At 51.2% G+C, this 19,617-nt stretch overlaps 6 protein-coding genes across 6 annotated transcripts; 1 reads left to right on the top strand and 5 right to left on the bottom strand.

The window, feature by feature from the left end:
* Positions 1-3,164: 3,164 nt before the first annotated feature.
* On the bottom strand, positions 3,165-3,912 carry C7974DRAFT_317813 (uncharacterized protein; the record flags this gene model as incomplete). The annotated part of the gene is made up of 2 exons (XM_046138619.1): positions 3,165-3,624; positions 3,737-3,912. Coding segments are annotated over 2 exons (636 nt in total), but the record flags the coding sequence as incomplete, so codon positions are not given.
* Positions 3,913-4,428: 516 nt separating this feature from the next.
* On the bottom strand, positions 4,429-6,860 carry C7974DRAFT_441571 (glycoside hydrolase superfamily; the record flags this gene model as incomplete). Its single annotated transcript, XM_046145370.1, has 3 exons — positions 4,429-6,298; positions 6,352-6,481; positions 6,584-6,860. The coding sequence occupies 3 exons, from the start codon at positions 6,858-6,860 to the stop codon at positions 4,444-4,446; spliced, it is 2,262 nt and encodes a 753-aa protein (XP_045994262.1). The 3' UTR covers positions 4,429-4,443.
* Positions 6,861-7,627: 767 nt separating this feature from the next.
* C7974DRAFT_401234 (uncharacterized protein) lies at positions 7,628-9,497 on the bottom strand. The gene has a single exon (XM_046142587.1). It carries the CDS (start codon positions 9,385-9,387, stop codon positions 7,873-7,875), a length of 1,515 nt encoding a protein of 504 aa, XP_045994261.1. The 5' UTR covers positions 9,388-9,497; the 3' UTR covers positions 7,628-7,872.
* Positions 9,498-10,248: 751 nt separating this feature from the next.
* C7974DRAFT_40053 (histidine phosphatase superfamily) lies at positions 10,249-11,432 on the bottom strand. The gene is made up of 2 exons (XM_046142517.1): positions 11,292-11,432; positions 10,249-11,241 (listed from the first exon to the last, which is right to left on the bottom strand). Exons 1-2 carry the CDS (start codon positions 11,357-11,359, stop codon positions 10,269-10,271), a joined length of 1,041 nt encoding a protein of 346 aa, XP_045994260.1. The 5' UTR covers positions 11,360-11,432; the 3' UTR covers positions 10,249-10,268.
* A 3,370-nt stretch (positions 11,433-14,802) lies between these two features.
* C7974DRAFT_441563 (uncharacterized protein) lies at positions 14,803-17,278 on the top strand (the record flags this gene model as incomplete). The annotated part of the gene is made up of 3 exons (XM_046145369.1): positions 14,803-15,007; positions 15,056-15,522; positions 15,578-17,278. Coding segments are annotated over 3 exons (2,373 nt in total), but the record flags the coding sequence as incomplete, so codon positions are not given.
* A 412-nt stretch (positions 17,279-17,690) lies between these two features.
* Positions 17,691-19,158, bottom strand: C7974DRAFT_401224 (uncharacterized protein). The gene is made up of 2 exons (XM_046142586.1): positions 18,279-19,158; positions 17,691-18,230 (listed from the first exon to the last, which is right to left on the bottom strand). The coding sequence occupies exons 1-2, from the start codon at positions 19,033-19,035 to the stop codon at positions 17,833-17,835; spliced, it is 1,155 nt and encodes a 384-aa protein (XP_045994258.1). The 5' UTR covers positions 19,036-19,158; the 3' UTR covers positions 17,691-17,832.
* Between the last annotated feature and the right edge of the window lie 459 nt (positions 19,159-19,617).

Raw genomic sequence — 19,617 nt, 5'->3', positions numbered from 1 at the left:
GTGAACCGCATGACTCTGCGGACCTCGGCGTTCCACTTTTAGTAGCGTCGTCGCATCGTTATCGCCCCAGCTAGGCTCCGCCCAGATTCAGGGCCCTGGGCATAGGACCGTTTGCGACTCAGCGAGGGGCGTCGCCCACCAAGTCGCGCCCACTGCGGCGACGCTCTTTACGCTGTACGCAGCAGCAAGCGCAATGCTCGCGCCCGGTACGTCGCGGCTGCGCCTGTCATGTTCCGCGGAGCTAGGCGCACGAGCAGGGAGGAGAAAGAAAGGGTCTAAGGTCGTGGTGCTCGTACGAAGTACGGTCGTATACGGTATACCGTAATGGTACGAGCAAATACGCGGGTTCGCGACCACCCGCGACGGGTGCGATTGCGCGTTGTTTGAGGCTGGGTAAGCACTTTCGTCCGTCGGTCCTTTGGTAGATGTTGTCTACTTGGATCGGGCTTGTGGAAGCACCACGCGGCACGCTTAGTGCAGTTGCGACCTATATGGGTTGAGGGGTTGTACGGCCGGGTTCGAGGCGCGGATCAATGGTTAGGCAAGCCTCGTGTTCTTATTGACAACGGCGGATCTTCAAAACTGTCACGCATGTTTGAGTTTTGTGCCTTGATATTTTGTCTAGTAGAGACCTGAATTAGCTGTGTTCCCTCTGTCTCGCCACGCTGCTTCTACAGGAGCTCAAAATCGATAGGTTACACGTCCGGCCGTAGATGGCGTGGGTGACGCTGTCTGAGCAGACGGGCGCTTATACACTGAACCAACGCTGCTCGGAGTAGTCGGTACCCCCATTCTCCTCTCCTAGGTCTCCCCTGGCCTTCCGAATACTGCAGATCATGCATTGACCGCTACCGGGCATGAAGCGCCCCTGCGCGAAACGACCAACGTTCGATTTACCCTTGTTGATGTTTACGCACACCGCGCACGTCTTTACTGATGGTGTAGCATTACTGGCGGGTTGGATATCGTAGAGACTATCCGCTACTGACGCTCCTCGGACAGTGCTTGGGTCGGAATCGCTGCGGTCGTTGTACCGAGAAGGACTTACGGGTGCACCGCTTCTGTCCCCGGTAAGGTGCAGAGGGGCCTGAAGCCGTGGAGCCTTTGACTGGTGCAGCGAGTCATCGTTAAGTTGAGGCTTTTTGTTCTTTCCCTTCGCTGTATGGCGTTGGCGTTTGATGACGTAGATCTCTTCATCCCCTGTGTCGCGCACGCGGAAGAAGTCGTAGTTGCTGGGGAAGTCGCCCATGTGCGTCAATATTTGCTGATCAATCTGATCTCCTAAAACTGCTGAACGGTCAGATAATTATCACAATGATGTCTGAGAATGTTCCTACCTGGTATTCCGTTTACAGACACATCCTCTCGCGGTAGCTGTTCTTTAATCTCAGGAAGCTGACCCCCTTGCACACTCAAATTTTCTCGGACAGTGATGTCGTCTTTCTCGACAGCTACTATTAATACAGATCCTGGAGTTGCTGGAGTTGCGTCCGAGTCACTGACACACTGGCTTGCTGCGACTGGTGAACCATACCGACTCGAGCCCCCAAGTACGGGACTTGCACTGACTGGGTCGTCGTCATCTTCGCTATCTCCAATCACCGAGGAAGGTCGATGGCGGCTGTTTGACAGGCTATTTTGTATGTCACTTGTTTCTTTGACTGGTAGTACATCAGCTGCTCCTTGTAGTGCTTCGAAGTGTCGTGTTTCTAGTGTGTCCTCGCCACGAGGTGAACAGGCTTCAGGTTGTAGGGCTACAAGAGCTCCTGGAATGTCGCACAAGACGCTGGGAATGTACCACTTGTCCGGATCAAGGCCCTCAAATAGTGCTCCGGTGCTGACAGCTTCCGATTTAAGGGTACTGCATAAGCAAGTAAGTTCTGAGATAGCGTCAGTAAAGGTACAAGTGTATGCTTGGCTGCGTACCTTCAGTTGATTGGCACTGACTGCAGACAGTATGGTGCAGAACGACTCTAACTGGCTTGGCCCTGTTCTGATATGAATCGGCAGACTTCCAAGTGACAAGCAGTTGGCCTTTTCTATCCGTTTGGTCGCATTTGATCGATCGAGGCATTCGCGACAAACGGACTCTACCCATATCACGTAAGTGGCCTTCTTGGGAGGCAATCCCGCTGTGTTCTTCAGAGGCCATTAGGCGAGTCATCATCATGTCCCACAGCTTGAGGACAGCGTGGTCACAAACGAATGTTTCCGGTTCCTCGGTGGCATCCGCGTCGCAGAAGCAGCATTCATGCGCACCTTCCCAGGTAAGCCATTTGTCGTGAACACGCCACTCATCTGCAGTCAATCCGACGTTAACATTCAGATGCCTACCATCAACGAAGTGGAGTTTCATATCCCTTGTTGCCGGCGAAGCTTGCAAGATACAATTCAGCATCCAACTCATGTGTGTCGCGAATCTTGTTGATGGAACTTGAACAATGCCTGCAAACTTGAATCGTTTCATGACCTCATCTTGTGGCGTGCGACACAAGCCAAAGTCAGCCAGGATGTCCCATAGATCTTGCGAGATCAAGACCGGATTCATCTTCAGGCTTTGCTCGATGACACTCACGTCGTATCTCAATATGTTAGCATGCAAACGCTGGCTGTGAGTTCAGACGTACGTCTTTGCCTTTCGCGACGTAATAGAACGCCACTCTGCCTTCTGGGTCCTGATTGATCAGTAGCATCTGCGCCCATATCTTCTCCGCGATGTCTCTTTTCAAGGGATTACGTTTGCTGCTGAGCATAACATCTCCAGACTCATTGAGAGATTCGAGTATGAGCCGAGTATACTCGGTGAGTATAGCTGAGTCGTCAGAGTCATCTTCTCGGATTGCTGCAGCCCAGATCTCGGCGACTCGCCTTCCTTCCTCGCTGGCTCCGGAAAGTGAAGTGCGGTCTCGGGTTGTGGTACCAGTGAAGAAATTGTAACCATATCGGTACAGTTGTGCGCTCGTACTACCTCTTGGAAACAACAGCCCCTGCAGATACAACAGACCTTGGTAGGTGGGATCTCGTATGAGGAAACCTTTTGATGTCCGAACAATCTTCTTCGGGGGATTGATATCCAAGGTGACCCGGAGCCACATTTTGAACTCGTCGACGTGGATTCTTTCCCCTTTTCTCGGTTGACCAGAGATATTACGCGTCTTACCAGGGGCGCCAATAACGACGCAGACATCCTCCCACGCGTGGGCATCCGTAGTCCTGGCTAGACCACGTGTGCTATCTTGACCTACCTTCAATTTCATGTCTGGAATACGCGACAGCTTGCAAGCTAATTCATGCTGCTGGTAAATGAAGTTCCATTTGAAACCAGTACTTTCGATGTGGAATTTGTACCCCAAGCGACGAAAAACGAGTGCAGAAAGCTTCAATCCCTCACCAAACTGTCCGGTTTGTCCGCTGCCCTCATGCTTTGTGGTGCCACCGGTGCGCAGCATAGAGCCTTGCAAACTGGCGTTGAAGTTTGCTATTTTCAGCCCACCGCCGATGCTGAAGCCTTCTCGGTCGTAGGCGAAGCGAATGAAGCCAAGCAACTTCGCGGTACCGGGTGTGAATGCCCGAATAAGGATCGTTCGCTGGTGCTCGGTGTACTCGGTAGTAAATTCGGACAGGCTCAGCATGTGAGAGTTCATAATGCCATCTCTCCTACGACGCGTGAGTCCATTTTCTAAAGGAGACTTCTTCAAGCGATCTGGCTTACCAGTTCTGATAAATTTCTCGGAACGCCTCGGATCCTTCCCACTTTGGTACATATTGGTTAGTATAGTTCAAATACTTCGTTGCGGTCTTGTTGATTGCAAAGAGGTCATCGTTTTCGAAAACGCTCGGTATGTAGTCATCCGTCTCTGATTCACTGAGATTGCTGTGATCAACGGCATCATGTCCTAAGAAGTGCGCCATTGCTGGAAGGTCAGGATTCGGGCGGTGAACATCAGCGTCTGTGTCTCAAGTGCGTGTGAACATTGTAGTGACTACGACCTGATAGTGAATGTAGTGCCGTTGTGTACAATGCTTGTTGGAGCAGACAGGAATCGGTCGAGCAGCCAAGTGAAGTGCGGAAAGAGACCAGGTTGCCCATGGAGACGAGCGATAGACCAGGGTCGCATGAATGCCTCGCGTCTGAAAGTCACAAAGTCGCCATTCAAAGTACGGAGAATTCGCATGCCCTTCCAAACTTGCGGCTACAAAAGCCTTGGCTTCCACAGTCAATAGCTAGCAAAGACATACGCAGACATCGCGTTTGGGCTGATTCAATATAGAGTCAGGACACGCAGCGCGCGAAATTTGCATAGAGCGCACAGACTACTCACCAAATGCACGCGAAATCACGTGACCGTACCTAGGTAAGTATCTCAGAACCACGATCATCTATTCTGCTACCTATCCCCGACTCATACATGATAAACCATGTCAAGACGGGCTCATACTCTATCAAACCACAGTTACGGTACCGTTTGCTCTCAGGTCCTTCGAACTAGCACCAGCGTGCACAATGAAATCGCCTTTCTCAACCACATACTTCATGGTGCCATTCCAGAGGCCCCATTTGCTCACATCTAGATCGACGCTGACATCTACAGTCTCTCCAGCTGGGATAAGAACCTTCTTGAACCCCTTGAGCTCGATATTGGGCACGACGATACTGGCGATGACATCCTGCACATATATCTGCACCACCTCCTTGCCGTCCCACTGTCCCTCATTTGTGACACTTACGGTTGCCGTGATCTTGTCATCAGGCGACACCTCGGTCTTGCTGAGACTTATATTGGAGAAGGTGAAGTTGGAGTAGGACAGTCCGTAGCCAAATTCGTAAAGCGGCTGGGGGTTGTTGAGCACATACTGGTGTCCGAACTCGAGCGTGCCGTTCGGCCAAACCTTTCCTGGTTCGGTGTATCGTCCGGAGTTGAGGTAGTCGTAGTAGATCGGTAGAGTGCCGACATCATACGGGAACGAGACGGACAGCTTGCCAGAAGGGTTCACGTCACCGAAGAGGACGTCGGCGAGGGCGTGGCCGCCTTGTTCGCCAGGATAGAATTGCTGCACAAGGGCCGCGGCGTTTTCACTGATCCAAGGCTCGGTGATGGGCTTGCCGGAGCTATAGACGACGATGGTGGGCTTTCCGGTGGAGATAACGGCTTGAACCAGCGGGCCCATAGCACCGACCAGGTTAAGGGAGGCTACATCGACGTGTTCTCCAGTTGTAGCGTTGATTCCTCGCCAAAGTTCGAATTGATCACGCGACCAAGTACCCACTAAAACGACAGCGACATCTGCAGCTTCAGCAGCAGCGATGGCTTCAGGGAAGCCGGATTCGTCTGAAGACCAGCGCTCACAGCCTTGCACAAAAGTGACGGTACCGTTTGTGGCTTCTTGAATACCTTGGAGAGGGTTGACGTTGGCAGGATTGATCGCAGCTTCCTTGACGACATAGTCACCGTAGTTGGTGAAGTTGGCCATTGGACCAATAACAGCGATGTTGGCTGATTTAGACAGAGGAAGGGTTCGGTTCTGGTTTTCTAGGAGCACAATAGACTCAGCGTCTAGCTTGCGAGAAAAGGCGACGCTCTCAGCGGTGTGAATGACGGACTTAGTCTCGGCCGCTGGTAGGGCGTTATATGGGTGCTCGAAAAGACCCAAGGCAAACTTTGCCCTGAGCTGACGAGCGACTGCTCTGTCAACAACCTCGATATCGAGCTTGCCCTCTTCAACGAGCTGTGGAATGATCTCAAAGTTGTACGAGCCACCACCCATCTCGACATCGTTTCCGTTGGGAAGAGTGTACAATGTCACAGCCTCTTTGTCGATCGGCTTATCTTCAGTCTTGCACTGGCATAGCTTGAACGTGCAGCACAGACGATCTGTAGCACCGGCATCTGAGGTGATGAAGTACTCGTAGCCCCATTCCTCGCGTAGAATAGTCTCCTGGAGATGATGGTCTGCAACTGATGGAATGCCATCGTACGAGTGGTAAGCTCCCATAATACTCAATGCGCCGCCGTCAATGATAGTGCGTTTGAAGGAGGGGAGCCACGTAGTTCTTAGCTCACGTTCACCACCGTGTACAGGCCCAGTATTGATCCCCTGTTCTGGTGCTGAGAACCCAGCATAGTGCTTGACGGTGGCAGCGACCTTCTGGCTTTGGACACCTTTGACATAGCTGTATCCGAATTCTCCAGCAAGGTAGTGATCCTCTCCATAAGTCTCTTCGACTCTGCCAAATCGAAGCTCGCGCGCCAAATCCACAACTGGCGCAAATATTTGGTTGATACCAAGGGCTTGGGATCTAGTTCCTCATCAGAATGGGAACAATGTGGTATTTCAATAACGTTTACTTACTCTTTTCCGATAATTACAGCCATATCGTGAATAGCCTCAGGGTCCCATGAGCAAGCGTGGGCGATCGGGCTATTGAACACAGTTGCGTTGCCGACGAGCAGCCCGTGGATACCCTCGGTCTGGACTAGGGCTGGAATACCAAGGGTAGTATTATGCAAGATATAGTCCTGCGCCCTCTTAACTCCATCGGCTATCCATTGCTGCTCAACCGGATACCCGACATAGAACTGACCTCCGCGCTTTTCGAAGTTCCAAGCTATACCAGTGGCATTGAAAGCATTGGTCGTCGTATTGATCCAGTTAGAAATGTCACCTTGGATGAGTTGAGATGTCTTCTCTTCGATGGTCATGCGTGAGAGTAGATCTGCAACCCGGTCATCGACCGAAGCATTGGGGTCCTTGTACGTAGCATTGGCTGCAGCCTGTCTCCGGACTAGGTCCAGAGCATTGGTAGACGTAGGCAGCAACGAGCCAATGAGCAGGGCCGCCTCGAGAGAAAGGTACTTCATCTTGAAGAATGTGAATCGGGCGACACGTCCTGGTAATGGATCCACACAGGTACATGGACAGTACCCTTTTAGCTTTTATACCGTCCAAGTAGACGAAAAGATGAGCACAATTAACCGGACAAAATTGACCAAGATGGACATGCGGTTATTTCCCCGCAGTTGATGCATCTCATTTTGCCTTTATGGTACCGGGATCGTGGTCAGCAGGGTATGAAAGCATGTACTGGTACGAGCAGGAAGCGGGCTGCATGCTGCGGCGAGCCTGTTACATTGAACGAATGCCAGCCGACAAGCGCGGATCCCGAATGTCGGCCAGCCTGCGGACTCTACGTTCGAGCTACGTTACGGTGGTGAAGTAGCAGTGTCATCCCCGCAATACCCATGTGGGGAGACGTGATCGACGCGAAACTGCTGAGAGAAGTACATAGTTGGAATGTTAGGTGACGCGGAGTCAAGTTTGTGTTGATTGACGGAAGAAATGTGGCTGCGCTACTCCGCACATCGACCCCAGATCTCGGCGAGGAAGTTTTGCAGATGCGGCTAGACTGAACTTTTGCGGAATATGAGGATCAAGCCCGGAGTATCACGGTCCGTTGACCAAGGGTAGTAATGCGACCGGCGTAAGGACGTCAGTCTGCATAAACTGACTTTGTGACCTGGCGACATTACAACCACCTGCATGTGCGGATTGCTATCGTAACGAAACCCTTTGTGCCATCAAACAGCCCTGCGACTTGACAAGGATAGTATGAATTCAGTTTTGCGATTGTCGATCTTGAGCTGCGAAATCCAATCATAGAAGGCCTCGAATATTATCTATGTACCTGCAGTAGTCTACACCAGATTCACGCCAGATGTCTGACTCACGGTAGTCACAGACCCAGACTCTTGATCCCTGATACATGATAGCCATTAGTATCCTTAAACCAATATCATCGAAACATTAAAGTAATATCGTAACGTCATATATGTACATGAACCATGAACTCAACTCATCCAACCCATTGAGTCACTATAACACCAAAATAAACGCTGTGAGCAGAAGTGACACCCACCACATCCTCTCCTTACTATTCGAACCAAAATCGTTGGCGGCTCCGGTCTGAACTGGTGGGGCTGGCGGTGGGCCAGTTGTTGTTACTGAGGAAGCCGATGAGCTTAGTGGCGCAGATGTAGACTGTGTGTAACTGATGGAGGAGCCTGCTGCTGTGGGTCGTGTAGCAGATGACGTTGTCTCCGGGGATGAGGATGTAGGGCTGACTGTTGTTGAGAGGGTGGAACCTGAGTTTGCAGCACTGGAAAATGAGGTTGAGGCCACACTCAGGAGAGTTGACTCTACCGAAGAGGGCAACACACTGGATGGGGCTTCGCTAGGTGTTGTTGACGCTGTGGTACTAGAAGATGAAAGAGTCGTGCCAGCCGGCGAAGATGCTGGCTCCGAGAACGTGCTTGATGATGGTGTGACTATGATACCCGTCGGAGTTACCGAGGACAACATAGAAGACAGAAGCGAGGTCTCCAAAGAAAACGTGGGCAAAGGTCGAGAGGAGACATATGATGAGCTAGACACTCCGAAGGACGATACTACTGGCGATGAGCTAGCAATGCTGCCAGACTGTGTGCTTGCAGATGAAGACGCGACTGGAATCAAATTCGAGGACGGATGGGTAGGAATCGGGACGATAAGAGTAGTCGACAAAGAATCCGATGTCGTCGCAATGTCCGATTCTGAGACGAACGTCGTGAGGATCTTTGAGCTCGAAGAGCTTGTTGATGAAGTGGCGGGAATGGAGCTGGAGTATTGAGAGGGAATCGGGATACCGACAGTTGTCGAGGATAGCGAAACGGAGCTCTCAAAGCTACTGGACTTTGAAGTCGATGGAGAATTGACCGGATATGTTGCAGAGCTGGTGACTACGGGCGGTGTTGGCACCATAGTCTGAGATGGCAATGGCGTGGTGCTAGTAGCGCTCTCTGATGATGGTGCGCTCGAGGAGGCAGATCCTTGCGCTGAGCTAGAAGGCAGAGGAATGGCCACTGTGTAAGAGGGTCCGAGCCATGTCGAAAGACCAGAGCTGCTAGGAATATAAGGTATGGCTTGGGTATACGAAGGTGGTAGCCATGTAGAGGCGATCGAGACGACTCCCGCTGAAATAGGATACGCTGTGAGTGATGTATAGCCAGATGATCCCGACGTCACATGTACCACTGACGATTGATACACAGAGCTCGCAGGTTCATAAACGCTGGGGAGTGCTACTGGAGGGGAGATCGTCACAGTATCTGTCTCGCAAGGCTCAGAAGAAAATGGCGGCAGAGATGGTGTGCTTGACGTCGTCCCAGGAGGCTCCTGAGCAGATGTTGGTAACGTTGGCACCGGAATAGCTGTAGGCACAGTGTATTGTGTCTCAATATGTGACGATGAGTACGGTCCTGTACTATTGGTGTAATTTGATCTTGACGGCACATGGGCGAGGGCGATTGTTGACAAAGCTGTTAACGTCCAGATGGACGTTGTGCGTGCCATCGTGACTGTGGGCGACCTGATCAAGATACTGCGCTCTGATTGACCGAGAGTAGGAGATGTATTAGTCGTTGAGGTTAATGATTAGATGTATAATACTTTGGGATGAATACGAATCGGAGTGCACATTCCAGTCATAGAAGAAGCTCAGATATAGCTGGGCAGATGCGTTGGCAAGCTATTGGACAGACGGGGCTGATGGCTGGTACCCAGCCTCCCCAGCCATGTTTGCCGCACGCGAACGACAACGTGTAGGGCGCACCACTTGGCCGGTGCATACTGACGTCGCGTGGGCTGAGCAGGTCTAACAATGATGCGCTTTCCAAATTTGGTCGTCGAAAGCGTGGTCGCGGGCAGCGTCGTGCTCGGTATCTGGGCGGAACACTCAAGCGAGCGTCCAACGTCTAGCCGCATCTAGAATCTCGTACCTGCATATCAGCTTGCAGCGCGACAGCGTCTTGGGGTGTTCTTGATGCAGCTTCTCACATCGATTTTATGGCTACAAAGTTCGGCGTTGCGTTCTCAGTTACGTATACATGGAGCAAGAAGAGTGACATCGTATTCATGATAAGTTGCTGTCTCACGCATTTGACTGTCTTCTATATCGCCAAAAGCCTCCACGCAAGTTTTGTCGGTCGACATCATCGTTCATCCAAGATCTACGTTACTTGTCAGTGCTGGTCTTTCAGTGCTAAGTGGACGGTGGTGACAGTTGGGTACATTTCAGACAGCAGTTGGATCAATTTTGAGTCCACATTTGGGTTCAGACAGATCTGTGAATATTGATTTTTCATCATTGCATGTGGCGAGGAGGTGGAAGGTTAAGGATGTTGACTTACTGTAGTTATGAGAGCCATCTGATGACCTCGGCACATTCATATTTGTCAATCGACCTTGCGGCGCTTAAAAAAGGTCTCAATGCCTGTCTGGGATGCATCGTGGCGGGAGCTACCCACACCACCCCCAGTGCGCTTGAGACCAGTCAGGTGGTCCTTGCCGTTGATCGTTAAGATCGTGATTGTCCACCCGTGTGCGATGCGTAACCCAGTTGTACGTTGGGACGGATGAGCGACAGCTGCGGCTGTAGCCGGTATAGCCTGTATAGCCTCATTGACTTTGGCATTATCGCTGACCTGGCTTGGTTCTGCCTGGGCAGCGTTCTGAATAGGCTCGACGGCATCAACAGTGACGTTCAGGCTAGCTGTTGTGGGTTGTAATAGGTCCGGCTTTGACATTGCAGTAGTCGCAGCACCTGCAGGAGGGGCCTTGCCTGCCTCGTCGCGAACCATCAGTAATTCCAAGAATCCTGTATTCGACCACGCGCCCAGGTGTTCCAACGATAGGCGGGCGGTCGATTGCAGGTCTGCGGATAAAGATATGCTGTTTGCTGGAAGTCGTCGCAGTAAGCGCTTCCACAGGGTAGAAAGGAAGATGCCATGAGATACAATCGCGATCGTGAGAGCAGAGCCGTCAGTCGTTTCACCGAACAACGGCAATATATGCTCGTCAAGAAATGCATCGGCGCGTCGACTCATGGCTTCTTTCGTCTCCATAGCCACAAAGCCTGGCTTGTTTTGCAGCTCGGCTTGCATGTCCGCCCACTTCTTTCCCTCGAGGTCCCCGAAATCTTGCTCCGTGAGAATGGGCAACTGCACGACTTCTGCTACATTGCGCGGAGCCTCGATCGCATCCGTCGGCAGCTGAGCCTGCCGGATCAGATCGGCTGTTGTCGCTGCGCGCTGCAGATGGGAGGAGAAGAGGTGCGTGAATGCCAGGCCGAGGGATTTGAAGTGCAGACCTAGGCGAGTCGCTTGTTGGTGACCATGGTTGGTAAGTGCTGAGTCTCTGCTTCCGGCACTGCTCGCTCATCAGCATTGCTCGTCAAGCCGTGACACAGAATTACTTACTAAAGCTGAGCAACGTTGTCGACTGTCTCTCCGTGCCGAACGAGGAACAGCCTTATCGATCGAACCATGAAGCCCGTCGCGGGCGTGAACACGCTACAGCGAGTCGCATAACGGCGCTGAGGTGCTGTGAGAAAGACGGAGAGTCATTTCGTGAATGATTCGCCCGTGGGCGATGACTACCGTGTCCGTGCGCGTAATGCGCGGATTCGCGTAATGCGCCGAACCACCAAAACACCCCTATTATCTTACCTCCATAACAACACAACGCGATGGGATTAGAAGAAGCCCTTTTAGAGTGTGATACTTTTGCATCTGAAGATAAGATCCCGTGGTCTAAAATAGCTGAAAAGCATGGTGTTGTGCGGTCAACGTTGACGCGCACGTGGAGGGGTGAGACGCGGTCGCGTAATGAGAAGGCTATTGCACAGCAAAAGCTCACTCCACAACAAGAGGAGGAGCTTATAACTTATATAGGAGAGCTTACTGCTCGTTCTATACCACCTACAAGGGAGATGATACAGAATTTCGCGTCTTCTGTGGCTAAGGAGCGTGTGAGCGAGAGCTGGGTTACTCGGTTCATTAACAACTACTCCATCTATCTCATCTCTCAATACTCAACGGGTATGGACGCCAATTGCCACAACGCTGATTCATACACAAAGTATGAGCTATACTTCAACCTACTACAACGCAAGGTCACTGAGTATAAGGTTGAGAGCTGCCACACATATAATATGGATGAAAAGGGGTTCATGATTGGGATCACTACTAGGACGAAACACGTGTTCAGTAGGCGGATGTGGGAGAAGGGGGAGGTCAAAGCATCACTTCAAGATGGTAATAGGGCCTGGGTTACGCTGCTGGCTTGTGTGTGTGGTGATGGGACTGCACTGCCGCCAGGCATCCTCTACGAGTCTGCCAACAGTACCATCCAATCAAGCTGGGTAGAGGAAGTACAGCCAGGGGTACACGACGTACTTGTTTCCTCATCACCTACTGGCTGGACCAACAACGATATAGGCCTTGCCTGGCTTCAACAGGTGTTTGATCGCTTCACCAAGACCAAGGCGCGGAGGAAGTGGCGCCTCCTGATCCTTGACGGCCATGGATCCCATATGACTATGGACTTCATTAACTACTGTGATCAGAATAAGATACTGCTGGCTATCCTTCCTCCTCACTCAACCCACACGCTGCAGCCGCTGGATGTAGTGATGTTCAAGCCTCTCTTAACTGCGTACTCAAAGGAGCTCACAACATACCTTCACAATGGCTAGGGACTATCAGTAATCAAGAAGAGCGACTTCTTCCACCTATTCTGGAAGGCCTGGACGAGCACGTTTACTCAGGAGTTGATACTCAAGTCTTTTGAGGCAACGGGTATAGCACCCCTCCAACCCAACGTCATCCTTCACCGCTTTGCTGAGCCTTCTCCCCAGGCCTCTGATGCTAGCGGAAGCTCTTCTTCAACTTATTCTGGCAAAGATTGGCTGAAAATAGAGACCCTACTGCGCAAGGTTGCCAAGGATGAGAGTAGTAAGGAGTTGAAGAAGATCAGCCGCTCGCTCCACCACATCTCAGTCCAAAACCAGCTACTCCACCATGAGATAGCAGGCCTAAAAGAGGTTCTTAAGACTCAGAAGAAGCACAAGAAGAAGAGCAAAGTCCTTAACTTCCAGGAACCTGAGGACTATTATGGTGGAGCAGTGTTTTACTCTCCTCGTAGGGTTGATAAAGCACGTCAGTATGAGCAGGTAAAACAACAAGAAGCTGAGGCAGAAGAGGCTAGAAAAGTAGAGATGGCTGAACTTAGGCACGCAAACAAGCTATACAAAGAGCGACTAGCTCAGGAGAAGCGTGAGCAGCGGGTGAGGGAGAAGGAAGAGAGAGACCGTGTCAAAGCCAAGAAGGCAGAAGAAGTAGCTGAACGCAAGGCTGAAAAGGAACGTCAGAAGCAAGCTCAGGACGCCCAGAAAGCTATATAATTGTCCCAAAGAGGCAATAAGACAGCTTTAAAAGCTTCTATAGTAAGAAGAAAGCCTGCGCGTCGTGGTGTAGGTGCGCGTAGTCAACCAAAGCCTGCAACGCCTCCTCCACCAGCTCGCACACACACCACCCGCAGTGGCCGCACCGCCACTCTATATAAATAAAATATATAGGCAATAATTATCGCATAGACCTATAGAACACTCTACTAAACAATCTCGCAATAATAACTATTGTACGTGGCTCTACAACCTCATTTTTCAGGTGCACTTTAGGGGGTTTCGGCGCATTACGCGAATCCGCGCATTACGCGCACGGACACGGTAAGGCGCCAAGTTGCGCCGTCCACTTTCCGCGCGCGACACTTCCTCTCAAATGACAGAACAAACGGCGGATAAGCGACCTTCAAGCTGATCAACATCATAAAAAACTTGTTGCTATTATAATACTAATAGCTAGAATTTGTTTAAGAACTATCTTTGTTGTAGCCAAAAAAGTGTTCTATATTGTTTTTTGTGCACTCTCCATACAGTACATTACTGTCGCGTAGTAGATTATCCGCCTCATATCCTTGATCCGTTGTTTATCCTACGTGAGAGACTTCCACGGCTCCCCATGACCACCTCAGCTCTGTTGTATGTTCCTTTTTCGCCCTTCAAACCACCTTCTGAAGTTATCTGAATACACTGTTTTATACGAGAGGCTCCACCCTTATGACCAGTTCTGGTGAAACTTCCCAATGCTGTCTTGGCTGCCGACGCCCCGAGGCTTCGATTTCTGGGCCAAAGCAGTGTTGAGTCAGGAGAATGCAATGTCAGATAACGGACAATTCTGCGAGTGTGCGAACAGTCTGTACGAATACGCACTACTGCTTTGCAGACTTTGTTCACGCGTATCATCATCGCACGAACAAGCAATGAGAGCCCATAGTCGCGAAACCCTCGACTAGGAGCTTCTCCACGGTCTTCTAGAGCCTGAAATTATGTCAGACGTGTGTCTAGCTTGCGTTGCGTTGCCTATCCTTTACCCGCGTTAGCTTGACGATTGAAAGCTTCTCGTCGACCTTTGCTTCACCTCGCTTTATATTCATTCCCTAAAGTGTCTTCGTACCGCGATACACCGTCTTCTCCGTAAGGTTCGATGATTGCCATTCCAAATGCGTGGCACCTTTGAGTGGAAACTTTGATCTCGCAGCTAGCATCATCCTCTCTCACCTCCCACCTTTCAGCAGCACAGGCGCGCCTTGTTGCACTCACCCAAGTGCTCCACTAAGCGTGACACCTGATACATCGCCCCACATTTCCTCTCTCACCTCCCACCTTTCAGCAGCACAGGCGCGCCTTGTTGCACTCCCCCAAGCTCTCCGCTGAGCGTGACACCTGGTACATCGCCCACATTTCCTCTCCCACTGCTTACGTACACCTACCTAAGGTATAGAAGAAGCACGACATCCCACCAGCAAACCATATCGCTTACTTAAACGAGGTACCTGGAGCCCGCTCGCGCTTTAGCAGTAACGATGGACGACAATCCGCCAACCGGGCCCGACGTCACCTTCGACTTCAATCTACCGCACGGTATCGACATCGAGAATGATACCGTCGAGATTGAGCAGCTCCAGGATAGCTCTGGAATAGCAGATCACAGCTCTCAAGTGATGTATGGGCCCCGTGACGAATACGAAGACGAAGACGAAGACGAAGACGTTCACATGGAAGTCGACTTCGATGGTCCCAGCGATCTATCCAACGACAATCACACCGGTACTCGCAATCAAGACCACGGTAAACACGATTTGAACTATCGCTATTTCTCACCCGGCTTCTCCAACGATGAAGGTAGCGACGAGGCATTTGAACACTATTGGCTCAGCCACCAAGCCAAGAAACAAGCTAGAAAGGGCACGAAAGGCAAAAAGTCTCCAAGACGCTCGGAAAACGGAGGCGACGACTTTGGATCTGCCATTCGAGTGAAGAGGCCACGTCAGTCTTTATTCGGAGGAGCCGAAGAAGAACTCGATGATGAAGAGCAGGCGGACGACTTGCTTAAGGTTGCGGCTGCGGCTGCGGACCACGGTATCGGCAACCGGATGTCCAGCCTGAACCTTGACCAGCAGCAGCAGGGAGACGAGAACATGCCAAGCGCAACAAATACAGGATTCGGCCTGGCATGCTCAGACGTCGGAAGTGTGCGCAACTCACCCATACCTTCCGATGACGAGCCTTTCATTCCTCCAGATACTACAGTAAGTCACGCTGATTCTTGTTTGTTGGATAACGCGAATTAACGTCTTTCTGCAGCCTTACTATCAGTTACGCCAGGGCATAGATCGTAAGAAAGCCGTCACTCACGTTGATAATGACAAATCTGGCAATTGGGACCCCGAACAGGGGAACAGCGAGAGGGCTGCCAGGCCAGGTCGCACAAAAGCAGCCAAGAAGAGGAGGGAGAAAGAGAAGAGAGGAAAGAAGGGCAGGATAGATGCACCCAGCAGCTACACCATGAAGTGCATTGTCAGGCTTCCAATCGATGCTATCGGAGAAGTCCGCAATAGCACGAACGACGAGCAGAACTGGCCAGACAACTGGTCCGAGATCGACTCAGAGCAGGAGCGCGAGCTCAAGGAATACCGAGAGGCCTACCGTTCTAACACGCCTAACCCCCCGGTGCAGCTGTCTCTGGAGGACCCTGCTGGCATACTTGATGATATCACCGGACACCCTGCTGCACGAGGCTGCAAACAATGTCGCAAACTTGATCGAGCTTGTTCAATGATTGAGGGTGGCATGTATCCGCGTGAACAGTGCATCAAAGATGGCAGCGAGTGCCAGCCCATCCAGGAGCCAACAATAAAGGGTAGGTGCAAGCAGTGCGACCATGCCGACGAGGAGGTTTGCTCGTTTGAAGACGACCCCACTCAGCCAATTTGCAATTATTGTGCTGACAACGATCACGTTTGCGAAGCTTTACCTCCTCATGGCTATAAGGCTCCACGCATGAGTGTCAGCGAGGTTGTCTGGGGACCAGATCGCCCTTTCGTTGCATGTACCACTTGTCGCAGCATGAAGAAGCGGTGCAGTCTCAAAACTAAGAAAGACACTCCCCCTTGCAAGTGGTGCCGCAATACCGGCAATCCGTGCAGGTTTGTCGACCCACCCGATCCTAGGAGCGAGAAGCAAAAGAAGCGAATGCCGTCGGATTCGATAGCGCCAAAGGGCAAAACTCCACAGTCTATGTTCTTCACTGAAGAAGACATTGCAAATATGGGACGACGAAATACTGTGATCTTGGAGCGGGAGCCAACACCAGAATTGGAAATGGAAGATGCTGAGGGTAACAAAGGCATGCTCGTCAAGATCGCCACCTCCTTTGCACATCCCATCAGATTCGGCGTTGAGAAGATTACTTGCAGCTTCTGCGAAGATCCCACATTTGCCGTGTTTGGTCACTTCGAGAGGCAAGTTCACGTGATTCGCTGGCATTCTGGTATGGGATATGCAGAGGTCGGTGGCGGGCATTGTCAGAACACAGGCGAAACGGCCATGTGCAATGACTGTATGAACAAGAGACTTCAGATAATGGTGTGTCCCGGACATCAGCTGGAGCGGATCACTGGTGCTACCTCTTCTGACCAGGAAGCTCTTGCCGACGAACTTTGCGCGGCAGAGTCGGGAGGACCAGATGGGCAGTACCAGCTCTCAAGGTGGTGCTCATTGTGCTTCTCACCTGCCATATTTGGTTGCAGCACCGTACAGCCAGATTTGTGCGGAGAGGAAGAGATGGAAATTGCAGGCTGCCATTTGAGGCTCTGCCTCGTTTGTGAGGTGGCTTTGCGAACCCAGCATGGAGGCAACCTTGATGCGATGGCCACTGAGCTCGACCATCAGCCGAAGATCTCCGAACTTGACGAGACTACTGGTATGGGACTTCAGGGCAGACCAAGAGCAGATGTTGGGCTCTTGATGCAAGATGGATTGCTTATGCGCGCGGCTCAGGTTGAAGTTTAAGATCTCGGTCACCCACCTACAGTATAGCAGGGGCAAGTAATCAATGTAGATCCCTAAAAATTCTTCTCCTAGCAGCACCTCTCCGCAAGTAATAGTGAAGTACACTAGACTAAACAATAAAGTGCGAACATTAAAGCTGAAATATTTTGTATACTTCTACTATAGTATAGGTTGTGTTTTGTTAACAGCTGGCTGCTGCGAAGTCTTGTGACATATTGACTACTTACTCATGGGTACCGTAGTGGAGTCAGAAACTCCATAGGTCACGTCCAGGCTGTTGCTCATCTCCACGAATGAACGAGCGTTGTGAAGCTGCGCCTCAAGATCGAACTAATGACATGAAGTGGCAAATAACGTGACTCTCACATTTTTGGTTACCATGAGTACCTCTGACACACTGTAGTGTCACTGAAATATTTTATATACTTCTACTATGGTATAGGTTATGTTTGGTTGACAGCTGGCTGCTGCGAAGTGTTGTGACACATTGACTACTTACCTCTGACATACTGCAGTGTCATTAATTTCATCGGGTTGAGGCTTGGGTCCTAGTACTCGAAACCGACAGCTCCACTGTCAAATGGCGTCTCGTACGGCGCTTCAGCCTGCGGTGTGATCCTTGCCAAATGCCTGCGTGCACCATCGTCCCAGTCCAGTAACGCAGAATGAGCAGTCACTCGGTTGTCCCAGACAACGACCGTGCCCGGCGCCCACTTGACGCGAGCCTGGAAATCCTGACCCTTCGCGATGTGGTCATACAAAAAGTTTAACAGAAAGTCGCTCTCCTCCTTCTTGAAGCCAACAATGCGGCGACTGAACTGAGGGTTTACGAATAGTGCCTTCTCACCGGTAGCGGGATGGGTCCGTACTAACGGATGTATCGAAGTGACAGGTTCACGACGGACAACACCTCCTCGATTCCGGCTATTGTCAGCCTGCTCAACAGCTACATTGCGGTCAGCAAGCATTCATAAGCAGCAGTGCTACAACTTACCTGAATGCACAACCTTCAATCCATGTAAGCGTTTCCTGAACTCCGGTGAGAGCCTCTGGTATGCTGCTGCCTGGTTCGCAAACAAGGTATCACCTCCCGCAGCTGGACCGTCCAATAAATAAAGGAATGTTGTACCTGGCGGTTGCTTTTCATACGTGACATCCGAGTGCCATGTGATTGAGTTCGTTCGCTCTTCGAAAAAGTCGCGAGCTGTTGTGTCATCTGCTCCTCGGTGAACGAGGTGGACCTCAGGGTGACCCTCCGGAGCTCCCGATGTAGGGTGGATGTGGTGTCGACCAAAGTACCCACCAAACTTCAACGCATCTGTAATGGATAGGTCTGCAAAGTCTTGGTCGCGGAAAGCCACAACCTTCTTCTGAGCGACGAACAATGCAAGCTCATCCCTTCCAGTTTCAGATAGCTTGCTAAGCTGGACACCGTGAATCTCGGCACCAATGTTTGCAGTCAGATCTGCAACTTTGGCGTCCTTCAAGAGGTTGGGAAACGACGCATCAGCATCTTTGCCGTGCTCGTAGTGTTCGAAAGGTTCCAAAGGAGGGTACTTCTTTTCAAAGTCCCACACCGGGAGGTAATTAGGATACCTTGCAGGTGCATGCTCGCCCGTCCCTCTCAATTCGAGCTCCTTCTTATACAGTTTTGGTCCGCCAAACGCAGCTTCTTTGTACTGGCCAGCTTGCGACTTGAAGTTGGTGGACGACTGTTCGTAAACAGCAGTATCGACGAGTGCGGGAGCCATGGTGATAAACCTGGACAAGGCAGAAATGTGGAGGTTCGGTATCAGCAATTGTGTGCTTCAGGACTAAGACGCTTCTTATACAACACGAGGCGTGCTAACAACCCGAGTCTTGAACGTCATTCGTCTGGTGCGGGTAAAGTAACGGAAATACCATCATATTGCGCGACCCCGCTTCGCTTTCCTTGGTGGCAACACTCTCCGTCAACCTGAGACGGTGGGGTGGTGAAAGAACCCCTCATGAACACCGCAAGACACCGAGCCCCGTAGTACTGCCGGTCTAATCAGATTCAGTTCTGATGGCATCAATCTGCACGAAATCACTCCATTCGTTCTTATCGCAGCATCACTCGTCCTGAATAGAACGATCCACATGGGCTTAAGCGACCTGCTCGCTTGATGTCGCTACACGCCCGGCCAATCACGCAATACCCCATCAAGTACAGATGCGGCGAATCACTCAACACACCCTCCCGTTTACGCAGTGCGACATACCACCCGAACGTTGCTTGCTTCTTAAAAGCCCCCCATGATGCTCCACTCTCGATGTTATCTCTACCTTACTGGGCGCAAATTATGTGTGGC

The sequence above is a fragment of the Boeremia exigua genome (genome assembly GCF_020726555.1).
Source record: "Boeremia exigua strain MPI-SDFR-AT-0100 chromosome Unknown C7974scaffold_10, whole genome shotgun sequence".
NCBI classification, from domain to species: Eukaryota; Fungi; Ascomycota; class Dothideomycetes; order Pleosporales; family Didymellaceae; genus Boeremia; species Boeremia exigua.
This window is presented reverse-complemented; position numbering and strand designations above follow the sequence as displayed.

What these genes read in the sequence shown, in the direction of transcription:
- C7974DRAFT_401234 (XM_046142587.1), bottom strand. Translation starts at nt 9,387, where the DNA reads ATGGCACGCACAACGTCCATCTGGACGTTAACAGCTTTGTCAACAATC.
- C7974DRAFT_401224 (XM_046142586.1), bottom strand. Translation starts at nt 19,035, where the DNA reads ATGGCTCCCGCACTCGTCGATACTGCTGTTTACGAACAGTCGTCCACC. An exon ending in ATTGAAGGTTGTGCATTCAG is followed by an intron (nt 18,231 to 18,278) that starts GTAAGTTGTAGC and finishes ACCGCAATGTAG; the next exon opens with CTGTTGAGCAGGCTGACAAT.
- C7974DRAFT_40053 (XM_046142517.1), bottom strand. Translation starts at nt 11,359, where the DNA reads ATGGTTCGATCGATAAGGCTGTTCCTCGTTCGGCACGGAGAGACAGTC. An exon ending in GACAACGTTGCTCAGCTTTA is followed by an intron (nt 11,242 to 11,291) that starts GTAAGTAATTCT and finishes ATGAGCGAGCAG; the next exon opens with TGCCGGAAGCAGAGACTCAG.